This window comes from Myxocyprinus asiaticus, chromosome 27, assembly GCF_019703515.2.
Source record: "Myxocyprinus asiaticus isolate MX2 ecotype Aquarium Trade chromosome 27, UBuf_Myxa_2, whole genome shotgun sequence".
NCBI classification, from domain to species: Eukaryota; Metazoa; Chordata; class Actinopteri; order Cypriniformes; family Catostomidae; genus Myxocyprinus; species Myxocyprinus asiaticus.
The window spans coordinates 44,403,455-44,420,954 of record NC_059370.1 but is presented as its reverse complement, the minus strand read 5'-3'; the positions used below and the strand labels follow the sequence as shown (position 1 = coordinate 44,420,954).

General features: G+C 37.2%; 1 protein-coding gene across 1 annotated transcript in view; it reads left to right on the top strand.

The window, feature by feature from the left end:
* Nucleotides 1-17,500, top strand: part of LOC127418070 (platelet-derived growth factor receptor beta-like) — a 55,246-nt gene that overhangs the window by 26,495 nt on the left and 11,251 nt on the right. The window contains exons 5-15 of the mRNA XM_051658444.1: nt 282-412; nt 2,347-2,512; nt 7,630-7,801; nt 7,898-8,013; nt 8,885-9,008; nt 11,474-11,682; nt 12,049-12,143; nt 12,227-12,359; nt 15,504-15,608; nt 15,818-15,928; nt 17,346-17,500. The exon at nt 17,346-17,500 is cut by the window's right edge and continues 8 nt beyond it. Coding sequence (XP_051514404.1) covers nt 282-412; nt 2,347-2,512; nt 7,630-7,801; nt 7,898-8,013; nt 8,885-9,008; nt 11,474-11,682; nt 12,049-12,143; nt 12,227-12,359; nt 15,504-15,608; nt 15,818-15,928; nt 17,346-17,500 — 1,517 coding nt within the window. The remainder of the gene's footprint in view (nt 1-281; nt 413-2,346; nt 2,513-7,629; nt 7,802-7,897; nt 8,014-8,884; nt 9,009-11,473; nt 11,683-12,048; nt 12,144-12,226; nt 12,360-15,503; nt 15,609-15,817; nt 15,929-17,345) is intronic.

Below are 17,500 nucleotides of genomic sequence, written 5' to 3'. Positions count from 1 at the left end.
TAATTGGCTTTGTACTAAAGCTAAAGGAAATTATTCAAATATATCTGAATTTTTACTTTGTATTATGTTAGACCCCCTAGCACTCCCTTATGGCCCCCTGGGGTTCGCCGGACCCCAGTTGTAAATCCCCTGATTTTGAGGACTGTTAAGTTCTCGCAGAGCTCTGTGTTGCACATCTCTGTCGTCGCTTATTGTCTAGCATGTCTTCAGAACACATCAGATGATTTGTTTTATATAAAACAATAGTCATTTTGTTCTGTCTCTCGCACACATGGCTTTAGTTCCCGAAGCGCTGGACCCCTACATCAACGCCTCCAAAACCATCCTGAAACAGGGCGAGTCACTGGACGTTAACTGCACCGTTCATGGTGTGGAGCTTGTCTTCTTCACCTGGGACTTTCCCAACAAAGACGTGAGTGAGGGCTGAAAATACAATTCTTTGTTTTCAGTGTTTTCTCATTTGAGTGCTGAGAGCTCTTGTAAGAAGCTCCAAATGGTGAAATGACCTCAGAATGTGCCGCCACATCCCTCTCCTGACTGTCATGAGGAACACGTGTTTTTATGAAGTGCTAAATTAAAAAAACATGGGTAGAGTGGAGTGAAGAAGTGAAACGTTTGATATATCTGCTGGAAAAAACCCCAGCTTAAATCATCTTAAAAGTGTGGTTAGCTGGTCTTTTTGCCAGGCCAGGATGGTTGACTGGTTTATTTTGTTAGTTTTAGAAAGGATATGGGCATTGGCCAGCTTTGGCCTTGTGTTTTGCTTTGCTTTTCTCTTTGCTTTGCTTTGTTTTTGTTTTGTGTTTTGTTTTGTTTGGGTTTTTGTGTTTTGTTTTGTTTGGGTTGGGTTTTTGTTTTGTTTTGTGTGTTTTATTTGGTGTTTTGTTTTTTATTTTGTTTTGATTGGGTTTTTGTTTGGGTTTTGTTGGGGTTTTGTTTTTTGTTTCTTGTTTTTTTTTTTTTTGGGGTTTTTGTTTTTTGTTTTGTTTTGTTTGGGGTTTTGTTTGGTTTTGTGTGTTTTGTTTGGGGTTTTGTTTTATTTGGTGTTTTGTTTTTGTGTTTTGTTGGAGTTTTGATTTATTTGGTGTTTTGTTTTGTGTTTTGTTTTGTTTGGAGATTTGTTTTATTTGGTGTTTTGTTTTGTGTTTTGTTTTGTTTGGAGTTTTGTTTTATTTGGTGTTTTGTTTTGTTTTGATTGGGTTTTTGTTTGGGTTTTGTTGGGATTTTGTTTTATTTGGGGTTTTGTTTTTTGTTTTGTTTTGTTTTGTGTTTTGTTTTGTTTTGTTTGGAGATTTGTTTTATTTGGTGTTTCGGTTTTGTTGGGATTTTGTTTTGTTTTTGTTTTGTTCTGCTTTGTTTTGTTTTGTTTGGAGTTTTGTTTTATTTGGTGTTTTGTTTTGTTTTGATTGGGTTTTTGTTTTGTTTTGTTCTGCTTTGTTTTGTTTTGTTTGTGTGTTTTGTTTGGGATTTTGTTTTATTTGGGGTTTTGTTTTTGTTTGTGTTTGTGATTTTGTTTGGTTTTTGTTTTTTGTTTTGTTTTGTATTGCAGAGTAATGGCACAATACAACTAGATTTGCATGAAAAAAGTCATTGTGGCAGGGCAGAGGGCGGGGCCGGGTCATGATTCTGCACACCCGGCCCCTAATCAGGCTGATCAAGCCCGAGAGGGATAAGGGCCAACCGGAGATGGCAGTGCGACAGAGAGAGAGAGTTACGGGCAGCTGCCCGACACCTGTGTGTGTTTATTTGTCTTTTTGGTTAAGTTGATCATTAAACTATCATTTATATTGACAAGCCGGTTCTCGCCTCCTCCTTTCCCTTTTACCATGTTACAGTCATTTTTGTGTCTCAAACCAGTAGAAACCAGCCTAAGGTATCAAGATGCTTTCCATACGTTGGATTTAGATGGTTATAGAGAAGTTTGGGCACTTATCAGCTAGGCAGGAACACCAGCTGGCAGCCAGCTAAACCATTTAAACACCAACTTGACAAGGCTGAGAGATCAACTAGACCTGTTTAAACCACCTAAGACCAGCAGACCACCTTTGTTTCCCATGTTAATTAACTCATTCTTATTACAGTACTTTTCTGGCTGAAAATCCAGCGAAAAACTGCTGATGGTTGTTGGGTTTACATGGTTTAGCTGGTTAAAGTTGGTCATTAACTGTTCCAAGCTGGTTCATGTTGTTGGTCTGCTGGACTACCAGCTGGTGGGATCGAGGTTGACCTGCTAGGCCATTGGTTAAATTGGTTAGCCATGTTCCAAACCATGCTTTTTGAGCTGATTTGTCAGCAGATTTGTCATGCAGATGCGACCTTCACTAACTCAAAATTTCTGACCTTCAGATGTGGAACATTGAGCCCTTGACAGACATGCTGTCCTCCATGAGCATGCGGTCCTTTCTCAATATCACGGCTGTCACGCTGGCCAGCTCTGGAGAGTATGTTTGTCACGTCCACGAGAGTGTACAAGACCAGAGATCTTCAGCGAGTATCAACATCACAGTACTGGGTGAGAACTGCAGATTCCACACAACTAGTTTAATGTAGGAATGAGTTTCTGACCAAGAACTGTCCACTGCTCATTTTGTTTTGAGGATGTGTTTATCTAAAATCGTTGATACCACAATAATAGATTGGTGCTGAAAACTCATTTAAAAAACTGCACTGTAGTGTCAGCTTGTAAACAGCTGTATAGAAAACACAACAGAAATAAGCAGAAATGTCTTGTAATAAGCAGTGCTGGTAAAGCTATTTTGAAACTCCAAGCTGCACTACCTTAGATTTCATTGGTTACAATTAACAAAAGTCCATTATTGAGTGAGTACATAAAAAATCAGTGTTCAAAACCCTGTTGTTGTCTTATCCTGATTCACTAATGTAAGCTTACAATAAAGATTTTTATTTTGAGCTTTCGAATCTGGCTCAAAATCGCAGGGTCACGTCATTCATCCTTGCATGTTTACATCATGTCCGTAAGCTCAGAAAAGAAGGACCGGGTGTGTCGCGTTAGTGTCAGCTGGGAAAGCTATGGCAGTTTAGTCAGTCGCTGTTCAGGACAGCAGTGGGACAACAGCTGTCTCCGAAAGGATGTTTATCTGTTAACTGTTTGGCGAAGTCATTTACTTGCTATAATGCTTGCATGTTTTCTTGTAGGGTTTTTGAAGCTCATATTTGTTGTCATGCTTAAATGAATTGAACATTACTTGTGTGTACTGATCGTGATGTGTTGTGTAGGCTACGTTTCCCGGTGAAGTTACTGTGACATTATTACTAATATTCATGACTTCTGAGTATTTTATTACATTCTATTCTATCTATCTATCTATGACATCTCTATCTATAAAGGAACTGTTTATTATTGTATTTGTTATATTGCATATTTCTACATATTATTTTCATGTTAGAGCAGTCTGAAACTGTGACTACCACACAACAAACTCATATGAAATGAAATAGGTGGGGCTTTTTCAATATAGATATAGAGTAAATAGATTTAACCCTCCTATTGCGTTCGGGTCATTTTTGACCAGGGAGAGTAAATAAATACCACATCGTTTTTAGTACGGGAACCAAACTTTGTGACTTTGTCAAGACTATTAAAATACACATAATAACTTGTTTTTCTGATTTTATTTTATTTTTTAAATTGTTTAATAGTTATAACCATTTATTTATTTATTTATTTATTTCTGTTACATCTTTTGTGTTCGTGGGTCAATTTTGACCCAGCCATCAACTGTGGCTTTTCACATGATATTTTGTAGATTTTTTTTGTTGTTGTTTTTTTTTTTTGCAAATTTATGAATTATATTTTTTCTTATTAACAATTGACTTACATTTAGCATCTTTCCCGTACTCTCTCTGCTTGCAGCAGACTCACACAATAACATTCAGCAGTTCATGAGAGTAAATAGATGTTGCTTAAAAACATAGTAAAGACATATAAATGTTGTACTCTTGAGTTGTACAGTTGTTTTGATGATGTTTAGTTGAAAAAGAATACATTGTTTTCATACATTTAAACCACTAAGTTGTAATGAGCAGTTATGAGTAATAGGAAATTCATTCAAATTACTAGTAATTCTCACATCAGATGTTAATATAAATGTTATATTATGTTATATTTAAATACAGTTTCACATAAATGTTGATAAAAATATATCACTGGTTTTGATGTACATCAAGTTCATTTTCTAATGTCAAAGAATTTCTAAATTGTATTATTTAAAAAAAAAAATGGCATATTAATACATTTTATATTTGTCTGTTAACATGCCAAAAATATCAATCTTTTTACATGTATGAACAGTTAAGAAGTTATTAATAATATTAATAAAATATAGTTTTAGATGAAAACCATCAGGTTATGAGTGATTTATAAGCTTAAATTCCACTGGGTCAAAATTGACCCATGAATGCAAAAGGTGTATGCAGATTCTGAACGCAATAGGAGGGTTAAAATAAAAACAACTAGCTCAATTTTCTTGATTTACATAACCTGGTTAATGGAAAGGAACTGCTACTGGTTTTTTTGACCAAAACTTGCAACAGTTTGTGTCTGTGAATTCACAGTGAATACAAGTTTTTGCAGTGTTCTGGTAAAACTGAGCAGATTTTGTTTTAATATAGACTGTCAGATGTGTGTTGGGCATCAGTAAACCGCGAAAACATGTCGCCCATCTCAGAAAGATTCAGTCACATTTTAAAGCTCTTATTCAAAGCACTGTATATGAAGAGCAGCCTTCATCATCTGAATGTGTGTGGCATCTTTTCAACTGTGCTTTGATGCAAACTCATATAAAACCAACATCCATCACTTTAACACAAGCCCTCAGTCCTGCAGCAGTTACTCCGATGCAAAACTGTCCGTGATTTTTACATTCCACCATTCTGCGGTAGCGTGCATGTGAATACACACATTCTGCTAAGGTGAGAGAGGTATGTTTATATTGAAACCACAGAGGCTGAACTGCCATACACAGACACACTTCACTGTGTGCAGAGCTGCATGCTAAGCATTGTTGATGAGTAACTAACTCTGAATCAGGGTGCTTTCACCCGGAGCAGAGCTGTGGTCTGAGCTCGGTTGCAATGGAACTGTGTTCGCATGAGTGGAAAAGCAAGTAAAGTAAAAAAACTTGTGCATGCATTTTGGCAGATTTAAGCATGACAACATCACCAGTTACACAAAAACACACATGCACCATGAGTGACAGGAGAACATAATGAATTGCTCACAACCAACTGTCTCTTCAAAAAAAGACCCTTTGCATATATGCTGAATTACGGCATGCAACACACAGAGGCACAAGTGTCGTTCACTCTGATGTAGTAGAACTACTTTAAATTATAAATAACTTGTAACTTGACAAAGTACAGTTTCAAAGTAGCTTCATCAGCACTATTGCTTGCGTTCTGATTATAGATCAGTAGAGATCAGCAGTTTGTCTAGACACACAGGATGTTGTGACTGCAGTGAAAGGTTAATGCAAATGTTTCAAATTTTATAATGTAGATGGGTAAAGATGGTGCAGTTAAGCTTAATTCCCATTGTAGCCATATGTATGTCCTTAAATGGTTAAAAGTCATTATTAAACGAATCTTTTTAAATTGATAATTTTACTTCAAGATGTGGGGCAGAGCTCATTTCATGCCCACCGGTGGCAAATATTTTAAGGTGACAAAAAAAGTTGACAATGTTTGTTACATATGATGCTTTATGACATGAAAGTGTGTAAGAAAATATCCAAATTAATTTCAAATATGATATTTTCTATAGTATCAATTTTCCTCTGTCCCACTTTACCAGAACTGCTAGAAAAAAATCTGGGATTTGGTCAAAAGAGGGTCTCCAAACGTTCTTGTTCTCAGTCTCTAAAAAAACAACATTTTTGATCCCCTTTTCTCCCAATTTGGAATGCCTGATTCCCACTACTTAGAAGGTCCTTGTGGTGGCGCGGTTACTCACCTCAATCCGGGTGGTGGAGGACAAGTCAATCCGCGCATCTTATCACGTGACTTGTTGTGCATGACACTGCGGAGACTCACAGCATGTGGAGACTCATGCTACTCTCCACGATCCACGCATAACTTACCACACGCCCCATTGAGAGCAAGAACCACATTATAGCGACCACGAGGAGGTTACCCCATGTGACTCTACCCACCCTAGCAACCGGGCCAATTTGGTTGCTTAGGAGACCTGGCTGGAGTCACTCAGCACACCCTGGATTCGAACTCACGACTCCAGGTGTGATAGTCAGCGTCAGTACTCGCTGAGCTACCCAGGCCCCTCTTGTTCCCAGTATTGAGTATTTCTTCATTTTTGTTTTTCACTGAGGTAGGAGACATACTAATCTTTCTACAAATGTATAATGTCAGGTTATGTGGCATTTGCATCATAATTAAAAGAGACAAAAAATTGAAAATTTCCAGAAATGTTCCACTTTGCCCATATTTACCATGTATAAAAAAAAACTAAAATTTTGTGAGTTACTTATGAAAAAATATTTTAGTCTAGTTTCAGTTTTTTCCAATAATTTCAGTTTTTAATTGTATTTAGTTTAAGAAAATGTTTTAGTTTTCATTAATGATAACACACTGTAACAGAGTCAGATATTAAGCGTGACCCTGAGAAAAAATTCCTCTAAACATGACAGAATGTCCCAGATATTTAAAAGGAAGGGGCAAAGGTTTTTTGGGGGGTTTTTTTAATTTTATTCAAGGCTTGTTTCTTATGGGAATATTATGCGTTTAATGGCTTTGCAGACACATTAGTAGCTGTCAGATATCTATATTCACTGTCTCGAAGGCTGGTGTTGTTGAAAGTGCTGCTATATGATGCGTTATCAATATACATTTTGGGAGAAAATGTGCTGAATTTCCCGAAAATAAGGTTACAATCCAAAAATAACTGATCACATTTTACAATAAGGTTCCTTTTGATCACATTAGTTAATGCATTATACTGTAAATATAATTAGTATATGTTAAAATTAACATTAACCAAGATTAATAAGTGCAGTAAAATTATTGTTCATTTGTTAGTTCATGTTAGTTAATGTATAACTAATGTTAAAGGGACAGTTCACCCAAAAATTAAAATCCTTGATTTACTCATCATTAAGCTATCCCAGATGTGTATGTCTTTCCTTCTTCAACAGAAGCACATTTCAGCTCTTTTTAATTAAACCTTTAAGCAAACCTATCGACTGGATTCATGTGGATTACTTTTATGCTGCCTAAATATGACTTTTGGACCGTCAAACAGCCAGCAGCCTGATGGCACCTGTTTACTTGCATTGTATGGACAAACTGAGCTGAAATGTGCTTATAAAAATCTTCACTTTGGTTCTGCTGAACAAGGAAAGACATACACATCTGGGATAGCTTAAACATGAGTAAATCATGAGAGAATCTTCATTTTCGGGTGAACTAACCCTTTAAGAAATGGAGCCTTATAGTAAAGTGTTGCCAGAACACTTTCTTTCTTTTGATGTTGGGTGAAATGTATCTGCAGAAGTTAAATTCGGTGCGATCAATAAATACAGTATAATATTAAAGTGTGTTAATGGCCCTGTAGAGAGAGATCTGATGCAGAGTGTACTTTGATTTGTCTGTCTACAGAGAGAGGTTTCGTGGCCCTGCGTTCACATCTGGACCGGAACATCTCAGCACAGCTGGGAGAAACCATGGAGATGAAGGTGGAGATCGAGGCATATCCCAAACCCTCTGTACGCTGGACTAGAGAAGGAACCGTAATCGGTGGACACAACACGAGACAGACCCACGAGACCCGGTAATCAAATCTAATCAACTCATATAACATTCATAAAACAGCATTAATCTACTAAACAGGATGTTGTTCTAGAAGTTTCCTCTGGATCTGTTGCAGGTTTGTCAACACTTTGACTCTGGTCAGGATTCGTCTTGAGCAGATGGGACTCTACACAGTCAGCGTCCAAAACGAAGATGATGTTAAAGAGATGACCTTTGACCTAGAGGTTAAAGGTGAGACAGTTTAGCATCTATTTACACGGCGCCCTCATTTCCTGAAAACAAACACCCGTGCTGCTCTTTATTGAAGAGTAATACCAGCTGGATTTCTGTGAAACTGATCATGAAATTATTTTATTTTAATTTACTTTATTTATATAATATAATATAATATAATATAATTCAATATAATATAATATAATATATTTTATTATAATGTAATATAATACATATTATTTTATTTTATTTATTTTATTATTATTGTTATTATTATTATTATTATTATTATTTTTGTTATTTTTTTTTTTTTTTTGTTATATGCTGCCCTCATTTCCTGAAAACAGACCCCTGTGTTGGTAGGATGATACTAGCTTTTGAGTTTCTGTGAAACTTATCATGAAAATGTTTTATTTTATTTTATAATCTAATTTATTTTATTTTCAAATAAATAAAATAATAAATAAAAAATAATTCTGTAAGTTTTTTTTTTTTTTTTCATATTTACATTTTATTTATTTAAACAGAGTAATTTTTATTTCTTAATTGGACTAAAAAAAAGAAGTCATCCTAAAAATAAAAAATGAATAACTAAAATAATAATAATAATAATAATATATATATATATAATAGCAATTTACATACAGCAAGTATACACACATGAGATAAAGACTTCAATCATATGGACTAGGGAAAAAAATGGTTTTATTCTACATATTCTACTGTTTTATTTCACATGTCATTATGGCCATCATGTATGTATTAGCCAGTGAAATATGTATTACTTGGGTGCACCTTTAAGCCTCTTCATTCATTTAATTCTCATTTATTCTTTGGAGGTTTAGTGTGTATCAATAATGATGGCTGATGTCATTTCCTGTGTCTTTAGTTCCTCCTCAGATTACTGAACTCTCGGATCATCATCTGCCCGGGAAGAAGCACGCGGTCACCTGTACGGCAGAGGGTGTGCCATCTCCCAGCATTCATTGGTTCAGCTGTGACAGCATGCCCAAGTAAAACCACACCTTCATTATCATCATCACAAACAAATCTTTATCTAAATCCTCTCAACACCTCTTGTATTTCCACTAGGTTGTGCACCACACACAGCAGAAAAAATCACTAAGAATGTATTGTGCCTGGTAAAAGTGCTGTTTATTTGCACATGCTGTCTGCACAGATTTTGCAGCCGATTCACTAAAGGAAATATGTAGATCAGGCAACGGTGCAAACGTGCCCACAAAACCTCTGCTGAACGTAATCTCGAGGGCCGGTTCTGAGTGCTGTATATATCGGAGGATGCAACAGACCAGCATCCAAACACCTGAATCATCTCTTTAACATGCCAATAATCTCAGTAACGTATATGCTGTATATATACAGTGTGTATATATAAATACGTGAATAAAAATACATACAGTATATATTCAATTTAATTATACATTTATTATTTATCAAAATTAATAAAACCTATATATATATATATATCCTTTAATTAAATCCTTTAATTTGGTTATAGATTAGTCAGTTCAATTTGATGTGATTTTGTTATGATAAAATAGGCTAATTTGTTGTTTTTTTTAGTGTATAAACAGTATGTTTAATGTATGAGAGATGCTGTTGACTCTAGTAATGGTAAACAATATATTAGCAGCAAGCATTTCCCCTGTAATGATGCTCATTAATATGTAATAAGAGATAAACAGAATATATATATACACACAGCACTCTCAAAAAGCATTATATAAACACACGCATCAGCGTAATGAAGGGCAAACAGTAGATCAGGAAGCATTGGTCCATCACAGTGTGTAGTAAGCGGTCTGTACATCATCTAAACGATGTGCATATGATTATGAAAACACCAAAGAGCTGCTCACAAATACTGCTATATGAATAATGAAAAGCATATTCACTCTAACGGCCATTACTGCACACCTCTTTCCATCACAACACACTTACTGTATGAGTGCAGTTCACTTCTGAGTGCTCACATTGATACAACACATGAATTAAGTGTGCGAGTAGATATAATTCAGATATTACTGGTTATGCATGGAGTTTGGAGATGCAGTATCGCCAGTGAGTTTCAGAAAATGTACATATTTCAATCTTTGATGTGTTAGAAATGGCATAATACTCATAATACTTTACAGTATGCAATATACTAAATGGGTCATTGACAAATAAGGCTGTCCGAGATGATAAAACTGAGGAATCTTTTTTCAAATCTAGCTTAAAACATGTGTTAAGTTCAGAGAAATCTAATCTTTGTGTCCATGTTGGTTTCAAAAACTTTCAGAGCATTTCTTTTAAAAGAAAAGTGATTTAATGATTTTAAAAAACATCAACTGGTGTAACCATAAGTAAACAGGAAATTAAAATATTTTCCTTGCACTTTGACTGTGCACTGAGAACCCTAATAAGTTGACTTTACTTAATAGATTGAGTAATCACGTTCCCTCAATTCCACCGAGTAATGGCATCTCCAAAACTTGTGTAATTAAGTTCACTTAACTTGGTGAACATAAAGTTAAGGTAACTAGATGCAAGTAGACTTAACTCAGATTTGCAATTTAAATGTTGTTTTTTCTACTTAATTATTTTAATTGAATGGACTCAAATTTAGGTCATACAATAGCACAGTTTAAATAAAGAAGTTTATAACTTATTCTAGGTTCAAAAATAAGTTCAAGGAACACAGATATTTGAGTTAAGCTCCCAAAACTTGACATTTAAAGTAATGTTTAATTAAGACAACTTGATTTTTCCAGTAATGGCAACATTATGGTTTACAGTGTATGATTAAACAAAAGGTATACATTTATAATGAAATAAAAACAATTTGAAGGTACAAAATATCGAGTCACAGATATCAATACGTTTTCTTAGGGTTACTCCATTTGACGTGAACAATGTGCCTTTTATATAAAAATGTAAAAATATCTGTAGTAATATCTTTGGTGTTGAGATGATAACTGGATTTCACTCGCTAAATAAAAAATGGGACTTAATGAGGTCATGTGACAACAATGTAACACACTATTGTTTAAAGTGTGTATCACTGCATACTGTTTCACATACTGTTTTAAAGTAGTATAGTACAGTGGTTCTCAAACTTTTTGACTCCAAGGCCCCCCATTGTCAGAGAATGCTATTAGATATTTATATTATAAGATATATCTACTATAAGATATTTCCTTAAAACTTGTGATTCCAGTCTAGAACTGTATATTCTTCCTAAAAAGCAAGCTGTTGAAGGGAGTTAAACATATTTTTTTAGCATTTTCAGTCATTTGAATTATAACAACAATATAAGTATTTTAAATAATTTTAAGAGATCTTGAGGCCCCCCTGGAAGTGTGCTGAGGCCCCCTAGTGGGTCCCAACCCCCTGGTTGAGAACCACTGGTATAGTACACTACACAGTATTAACTTCACAATGTGCAGTAAGTGTTGCAATGTGTCCTCCTCATCAGGTGCAGTAACAGAAGTGCACTGTGGAGCCCTCTAGTGGACAATCCAGAGAGTGTCACTATTCACACTAATGTCACATATAACAACTCACGCAAGATTCACCAGGTGCACAGTCAGGTGATTCTCCTGAGGCCACAGCTGCTCACCATCCGCTGTGAGGCGAAGAACGAGAGAGGAGCCCGAGCCAGAGACATCAGACTCGTCAACAACAGTGAGTGCAATCAGTGTGTCTGTGCACTTAGCTACAGTTTGGGGAGAAATTCTTCCCCAGAAATGAGCTACATCTGGCCACAAACCACCCTTTGGAGACATTCAGAGATATTTTGATATTTTGAGAAAAAATTTAGGGCGGGACTTGAATTTGGAATAGCATGCCCCAACCAGGAACCAGGAATGGATAGTCCAGTCCCAACTTGGTGACATGTCGAGCCACTCAAACAAGCAGAGCGATGTTTTAAAAGTGCCACAGTGTGTGACAGTGTCTATACTCTTCATGAAGTCATAGCTGACTCTGAACATTAACATCCTTCTTCACCTTCAGTATTTAATTTGTCTGTGTGACGTGTGTTTTGTCCAGCGCTGTTCTCTCAGGTGGCCGTTCTGGCCGCTGTGTTAGCGCTAGTGGTGATCGCCATCATCTTCATCATCATCCTCATCGCTTTGTGGAGGAAGGTGTGTGACATCAATTCCTGAGTAACATTAGCTCTTCTGATGTAATGTTAATAAACTGTAACTGTGCATTGTTGTGTGTGCAGAAGCCACGGTATGAGATCAGATGGAAGGTGATTGAATCTGTCAGTTTGGACGGACACGAGTACATTTATGTTGACCCCATTCACCTGCCCTATGACCTCACCTGGGAGATGCCTCGAGACAGTCTGGTGCTGGGTGAGAGCAGGACACGCTATTTTGGCACATTTACTGCACCTTAGCAACCACAAAGCATCTCTCTAGCAACCACTCACAACAACTTAGCAACCACTTAGCATCACCATAGCAACCACACAAAACAACCTAGCAACCATTCAGAACAACCTAGCAACCACTTAGCATCGCTCTAACAACCACACAGAACAACCTAGCAACCATCCAGAACACCCTAGAAACCACTTAGCATTTCTCTAGGAACCACTCAGAACACCTTAGCAACCACTTCTGATCGCTCTAGCAACCACACAAAACAACCTAGCAACCATCTAAAGAATCATAGCAACCACTCAGCATCACCCTAGCAACATCATAGAACATCCTAGCAACCATCCAGAACACCCTAGCTACCACTCAGCATCACCCTAGCAACCAGTCAGAACACCTTTGCAAACATTTAGCATCACCCTAGCAACCACATAGAACACCTTAGCAACCACTTGTCATCGCTCTAGCAACCACTCAGAACACCTTAGCAACCTCTTTGGATCACTCTAGTAACCACACAAAACAACCTAGCAACCATCCATAGAACCCTAGCAACCACTTAGCATCACCCTAGCAACCACTTTGAACACCTTAGCAACCACTTAGCATCATCCTAGCAACCACATAGAACAACCTAGCAACAATCCAGAACAACCTAGCAACCACTTAGCATCGCTCTAGCAACCACACAAAACAACCTAGCAACCATCCAGAACACCCTAGCAAGCACTTAATATCACTCTAGCAACCACTTAGAACACCTTAGCAACCACTTAGCATCACCCTAGCTACCACATAGAACAACCTAGCAACCACTTAGCATCGCTCTAGCAACCACTCAGAACACCTTAGTAACCACTTTGGATCACTTTGTAGTTTTTCATGAACAGTGCTGGGTAGATTACTTCTGAAATGTAACCCAGTACTGATTACAAATTACACAATTTAAATTGTAATCAGTAACATAATCTTTTAAGTGACACTTTTTAGGTAATCTAATCTGGTTACATTTGGATAACTTGTTGCATATTTTGATGAAAGCTGATAATTAATTTGAAATGTATTAAGGGCCAATTTACACTTTTTTTTTTAAACATTAGTAAAACATATATAATATGTACTGAGATAAATGTACTGTATATAAGCTTATATACAGAACCTCCAAGTGCTTCTTGAGATTGGATGTGGAGTCTTTTCCGATGGATATAATTTTGTAAGGCAAAATTAAAAAACAATTTCCCATGTGTCTCTTTGAAAGTAAAGTTATTCTTGGATGTGGTCAAATGAGGAACGGTATCTTCAAATTTAGTAGTAGTATTAATCAGTAGGGATGCACCGATGTGTCGGCTGCCGATATTTATCTGCCAAATATTGGCCAAATTAAACCCATCATCATATTGTAATAAGCATGAAAACAGCGATATGAAAAAACAATGGTTGATTTAGAGTCAATTAGTAAATCTGTGAATTCAAATGCACAATCCAAAAATAATAATAGCCACAATATTTAGAAGGGTTAGCTCTCCTAAGAACATGTAATTTATTGTATTTTTATTCTTTCTCGTTCTTATGATAATGCGGAAAAACCAGAATAAATGGACTTGACAATTGTGAAAGCAGCACTTACCTCTAGGTTACATGATGAGGGAAACCATCCAAAACACTTTGAAACCAGCAGACTTTGACTTCTGAGGCATCTGTATGATGTCCATTAATGCTGCATGATTGATTGAATTAAGATTGAAATCACAATGTGGCCTTAAACAATTACTAAACTTTAAAAGGCTGCGTTTCTGCGCTCAGTGCGTGAGCAAGCGGCGCCCTCTAGCGGTCTGAATGGCATAATCCAATGTCCATTATACCGTCTTAAACAGAATTTAAAAGGCGGTTTTGTTCCTTTGGTTAAAACTTTTTATTTTTCCATGATATGGTTGACATTTCTTTGAATTGCCCAGCAAATGCATAATACGAATTTGCGATGTTCTATTATATACAGTACAAGTATACAGTAAAATGTGAGTTCTGTTGTTTTGAACTGCAAAAACAACCATATTCATTATGTAAAGCGCTTTGAGTGTAGTGTCAGAAAAGCGCTATATAAATGTAACATTCATTCATTCAAAAACGTATATTTTATTCTTTTATTTATCTTTCATTTTGGCACTCTTTACATTTCTGTTCAACAGATCCAATCCATGTTCAATGGAAATTATTTATTGTTAGAACAGTGAAAAACCTTTTTTACCTTTGTGGACATTTTTAAAGCATAATTCTAAAGTAAAACAGTGATCCGATGACAAAATAAGTTAAGTGGCAAATATCGGTATCGGCCTATGGTTTTTTTGTTAAAATCGGTATCTTATTGGCTAAAAATGTTCATAGTGGTGCATCCCTATTAATCAGTATGCACTAGTTATTGCCTTAGGTTGATTGGTACTGTAATGTAATCAAGAATGTAATTATGTAATCTATTAAAAGTAACTTTTGTATGATTCTGTACATTTTAAAATGATATAAAATCTTAAAAAGATGTAATCTGGGGGCCTGGGTAGCTCAGTGGTAAAAGACGCTGGCTACCACCCCTGGAGTTTGTTAGTTCACTAGTTCAAATTCCAGGGCGTGCTGAGTGACTCCAGCCAGGTCTCCTAAGCAACCAAATTGGTCCGGTTGCTAGGGAGGGTAGAGGGGTAACCTCCTCGTGGTCACTATAATGTGGTTCTTGCTCTCGGTGGGGCACGTGGTGAGTTGTGCGTGGATGCCACGGAGAATAGCGTGAAGCCTCCACATGCACTATGTCTCAACAAGCCACATGATAAGATGAGCGGGTTGACGGTCTCAGACACGGAGGCAGCTGAGATTCGTCCTCCGCCACCCGGATTGAGGCGAATCACTACAGGACCACGAGGACTTAAAAGCACATTGGGAACTGGGCATTCCAAATTGGGTGAAAAAGGGGAAAAATCCCCCCCCCCAAAAAAAATAATCCAGATAACGTGTAATCGGATTCTTCCCAGCACTGTTCATGAATTTTGTAGCCATTTCTATTTCATATCTTGTCCATCAAGATTGTATATATGTCCAGGTGGTTCATATACTTTAATGTATGTATTTCCTCAGGTCATACACTGGGATCTGGAGCGTTTGGCCGTGTTGTCGAGGCGACGGCATACGGTCTCGGTAGTGCTCAATCAGCTACTAAAGTAGCAGTAAAAATGCTCAAATGTAAGTTTAAATCTCTAAGCACCACAGCAAATGCACAAAATCACTGTCAAGAACACATCCGAATCATATTTCACCATGAAAAAAAATCGAAAGAGTGAAATAAGAAATTATGTTTTGCTTAAAGAAATGTAAGTCTATTTTATGCCTGCAAGTATTTTTCACATTGTAGCAGTATTTTTATGAAAATTAATGATCCCTTGTTACCGCAGCGACGGCGAGGAGGAGCGAGACACAGGCTCTGATGTCTGAACTGAAGATCATGAGTCATCTCGGGCCTCATTTGAACATTGTGAACCTTCTGGGTGCCTGCACCAAACAAGGTGAGCAAAAACATTAACACTGACTGACGTGCACCCACCTCATATGTGACATAGGTGTCCAAAAGGTGTTTCTGTTTTTAGATTTATTAGACAGATGGTTTTATTTTATAACTCAACCAATGAGAGCTTCAAAAAAGTTTTATCCATTCTGATTTTAGAGGCAAAACTATTTGTTTTGTACTGTACACTTAGAGTTAGGGTTGGGTTAGGGTTAATTAGGGTTAGGGTTAGTTAGGGTTAGGGTTGTACAGTACACTTAGGGTTAGGATTAGGGATGGGTTAGGATTAGGGATGGATTAGGATGGGTTAGGATTAGGGATGGGTTAGGGTTAGTTAGGGTTAGGGTTGTACAGTACACTTAGGGTTAGGATTAGGGATGGGTTAGGGTTAGTTAGGGTTAGGGTTGTACAGTACACTTAGAGTTAGGATTAGGGATGGATTAGGATTAGGGATGGATTAGGATGGGTTAGGATTAGGGATGGGTTAGGGTTAGTTAGGGTTAGGGTTGTACAGTACACTTAGGGTTAGGATTAGGGATGGGTTAGGGTTAGTTAGGGTTAGGGTTGTACAGTACACTTAGAGTTAGGATTAGGGATGGATTAGGATTAGGGATGGATTAGGATGGGTTAGGATTAGGGATGGGTTAGGGTTAGTTAGGGTTAGGGTTGTACAGTACACTTAGGGTTAGGATTAGGGATGGGTTAGGGTTAGTTAGGGTTAGGGTTGTACAGTACACTTAGAGTTAGGATTAGGGATGGATTAGGATTAGGGATGGATTAGGATGGGTTAGGATTAGGGATGGGTTAGGGTTAGTTATGGTTAGGGTTGTACAGTACACTTAGGGTTAGGATTAGGGATGGGTTAGGGTTAGTTAGGGTTAGGGTTGTACAGTACACTTAGAGTTAGGATTAGGGATGGATTAGGATTAGGGATGGATTAGGATGGGTTAGGATTAGGGATGGGTTAGGGTTAGTTAGGGTTAGGGTTGTACAGTACACTTAGAGTTAGGATTAGGGATGGATTAGGATTAGGGATGGATTAGGATGGGTTAGGATTAGGGATGGGTTAGGGTTAGTTAGGGTTAGGGTTGTACAGTACACTTAGGGTTAGGATTAGGGATGGATTAGGATTAGGGATGGGTTAGGGTTAGTTAGGGTTAGGGTTGTACAGTACACTTAGAGTTAGGATTAGGGATGGATTAGGATGGGTTAGGATTAGGGTTGGGTTAGCGTTAGTTAGTGTTAGGGTTGTACAGTACATTTAGGGTTAGGATTAGAGAAGGGTTAGGATTAGGGTTGGGTTAGGGTTATAGTTCAGTGTTCCTTTCAGTGAATATGCATTTTGAACCTTCATCCTTTCGTTCACTAGTCTAGATCTTTTTAGAGTTTTGTTGTCTGCCATCTTTTCTTTTTCTCAGGTCCAATATATCTGGTGACAGAATACTGTCGCTATGGTGATCTGGTGGATTACCTGCACAGGAACAAACACAGCTTCCTGCAGTGCTTATCAGACAAGAACCATGTCACCAACGGCGACGGCAGTCAGATCTGTTACGATACTGATAAGCCAACA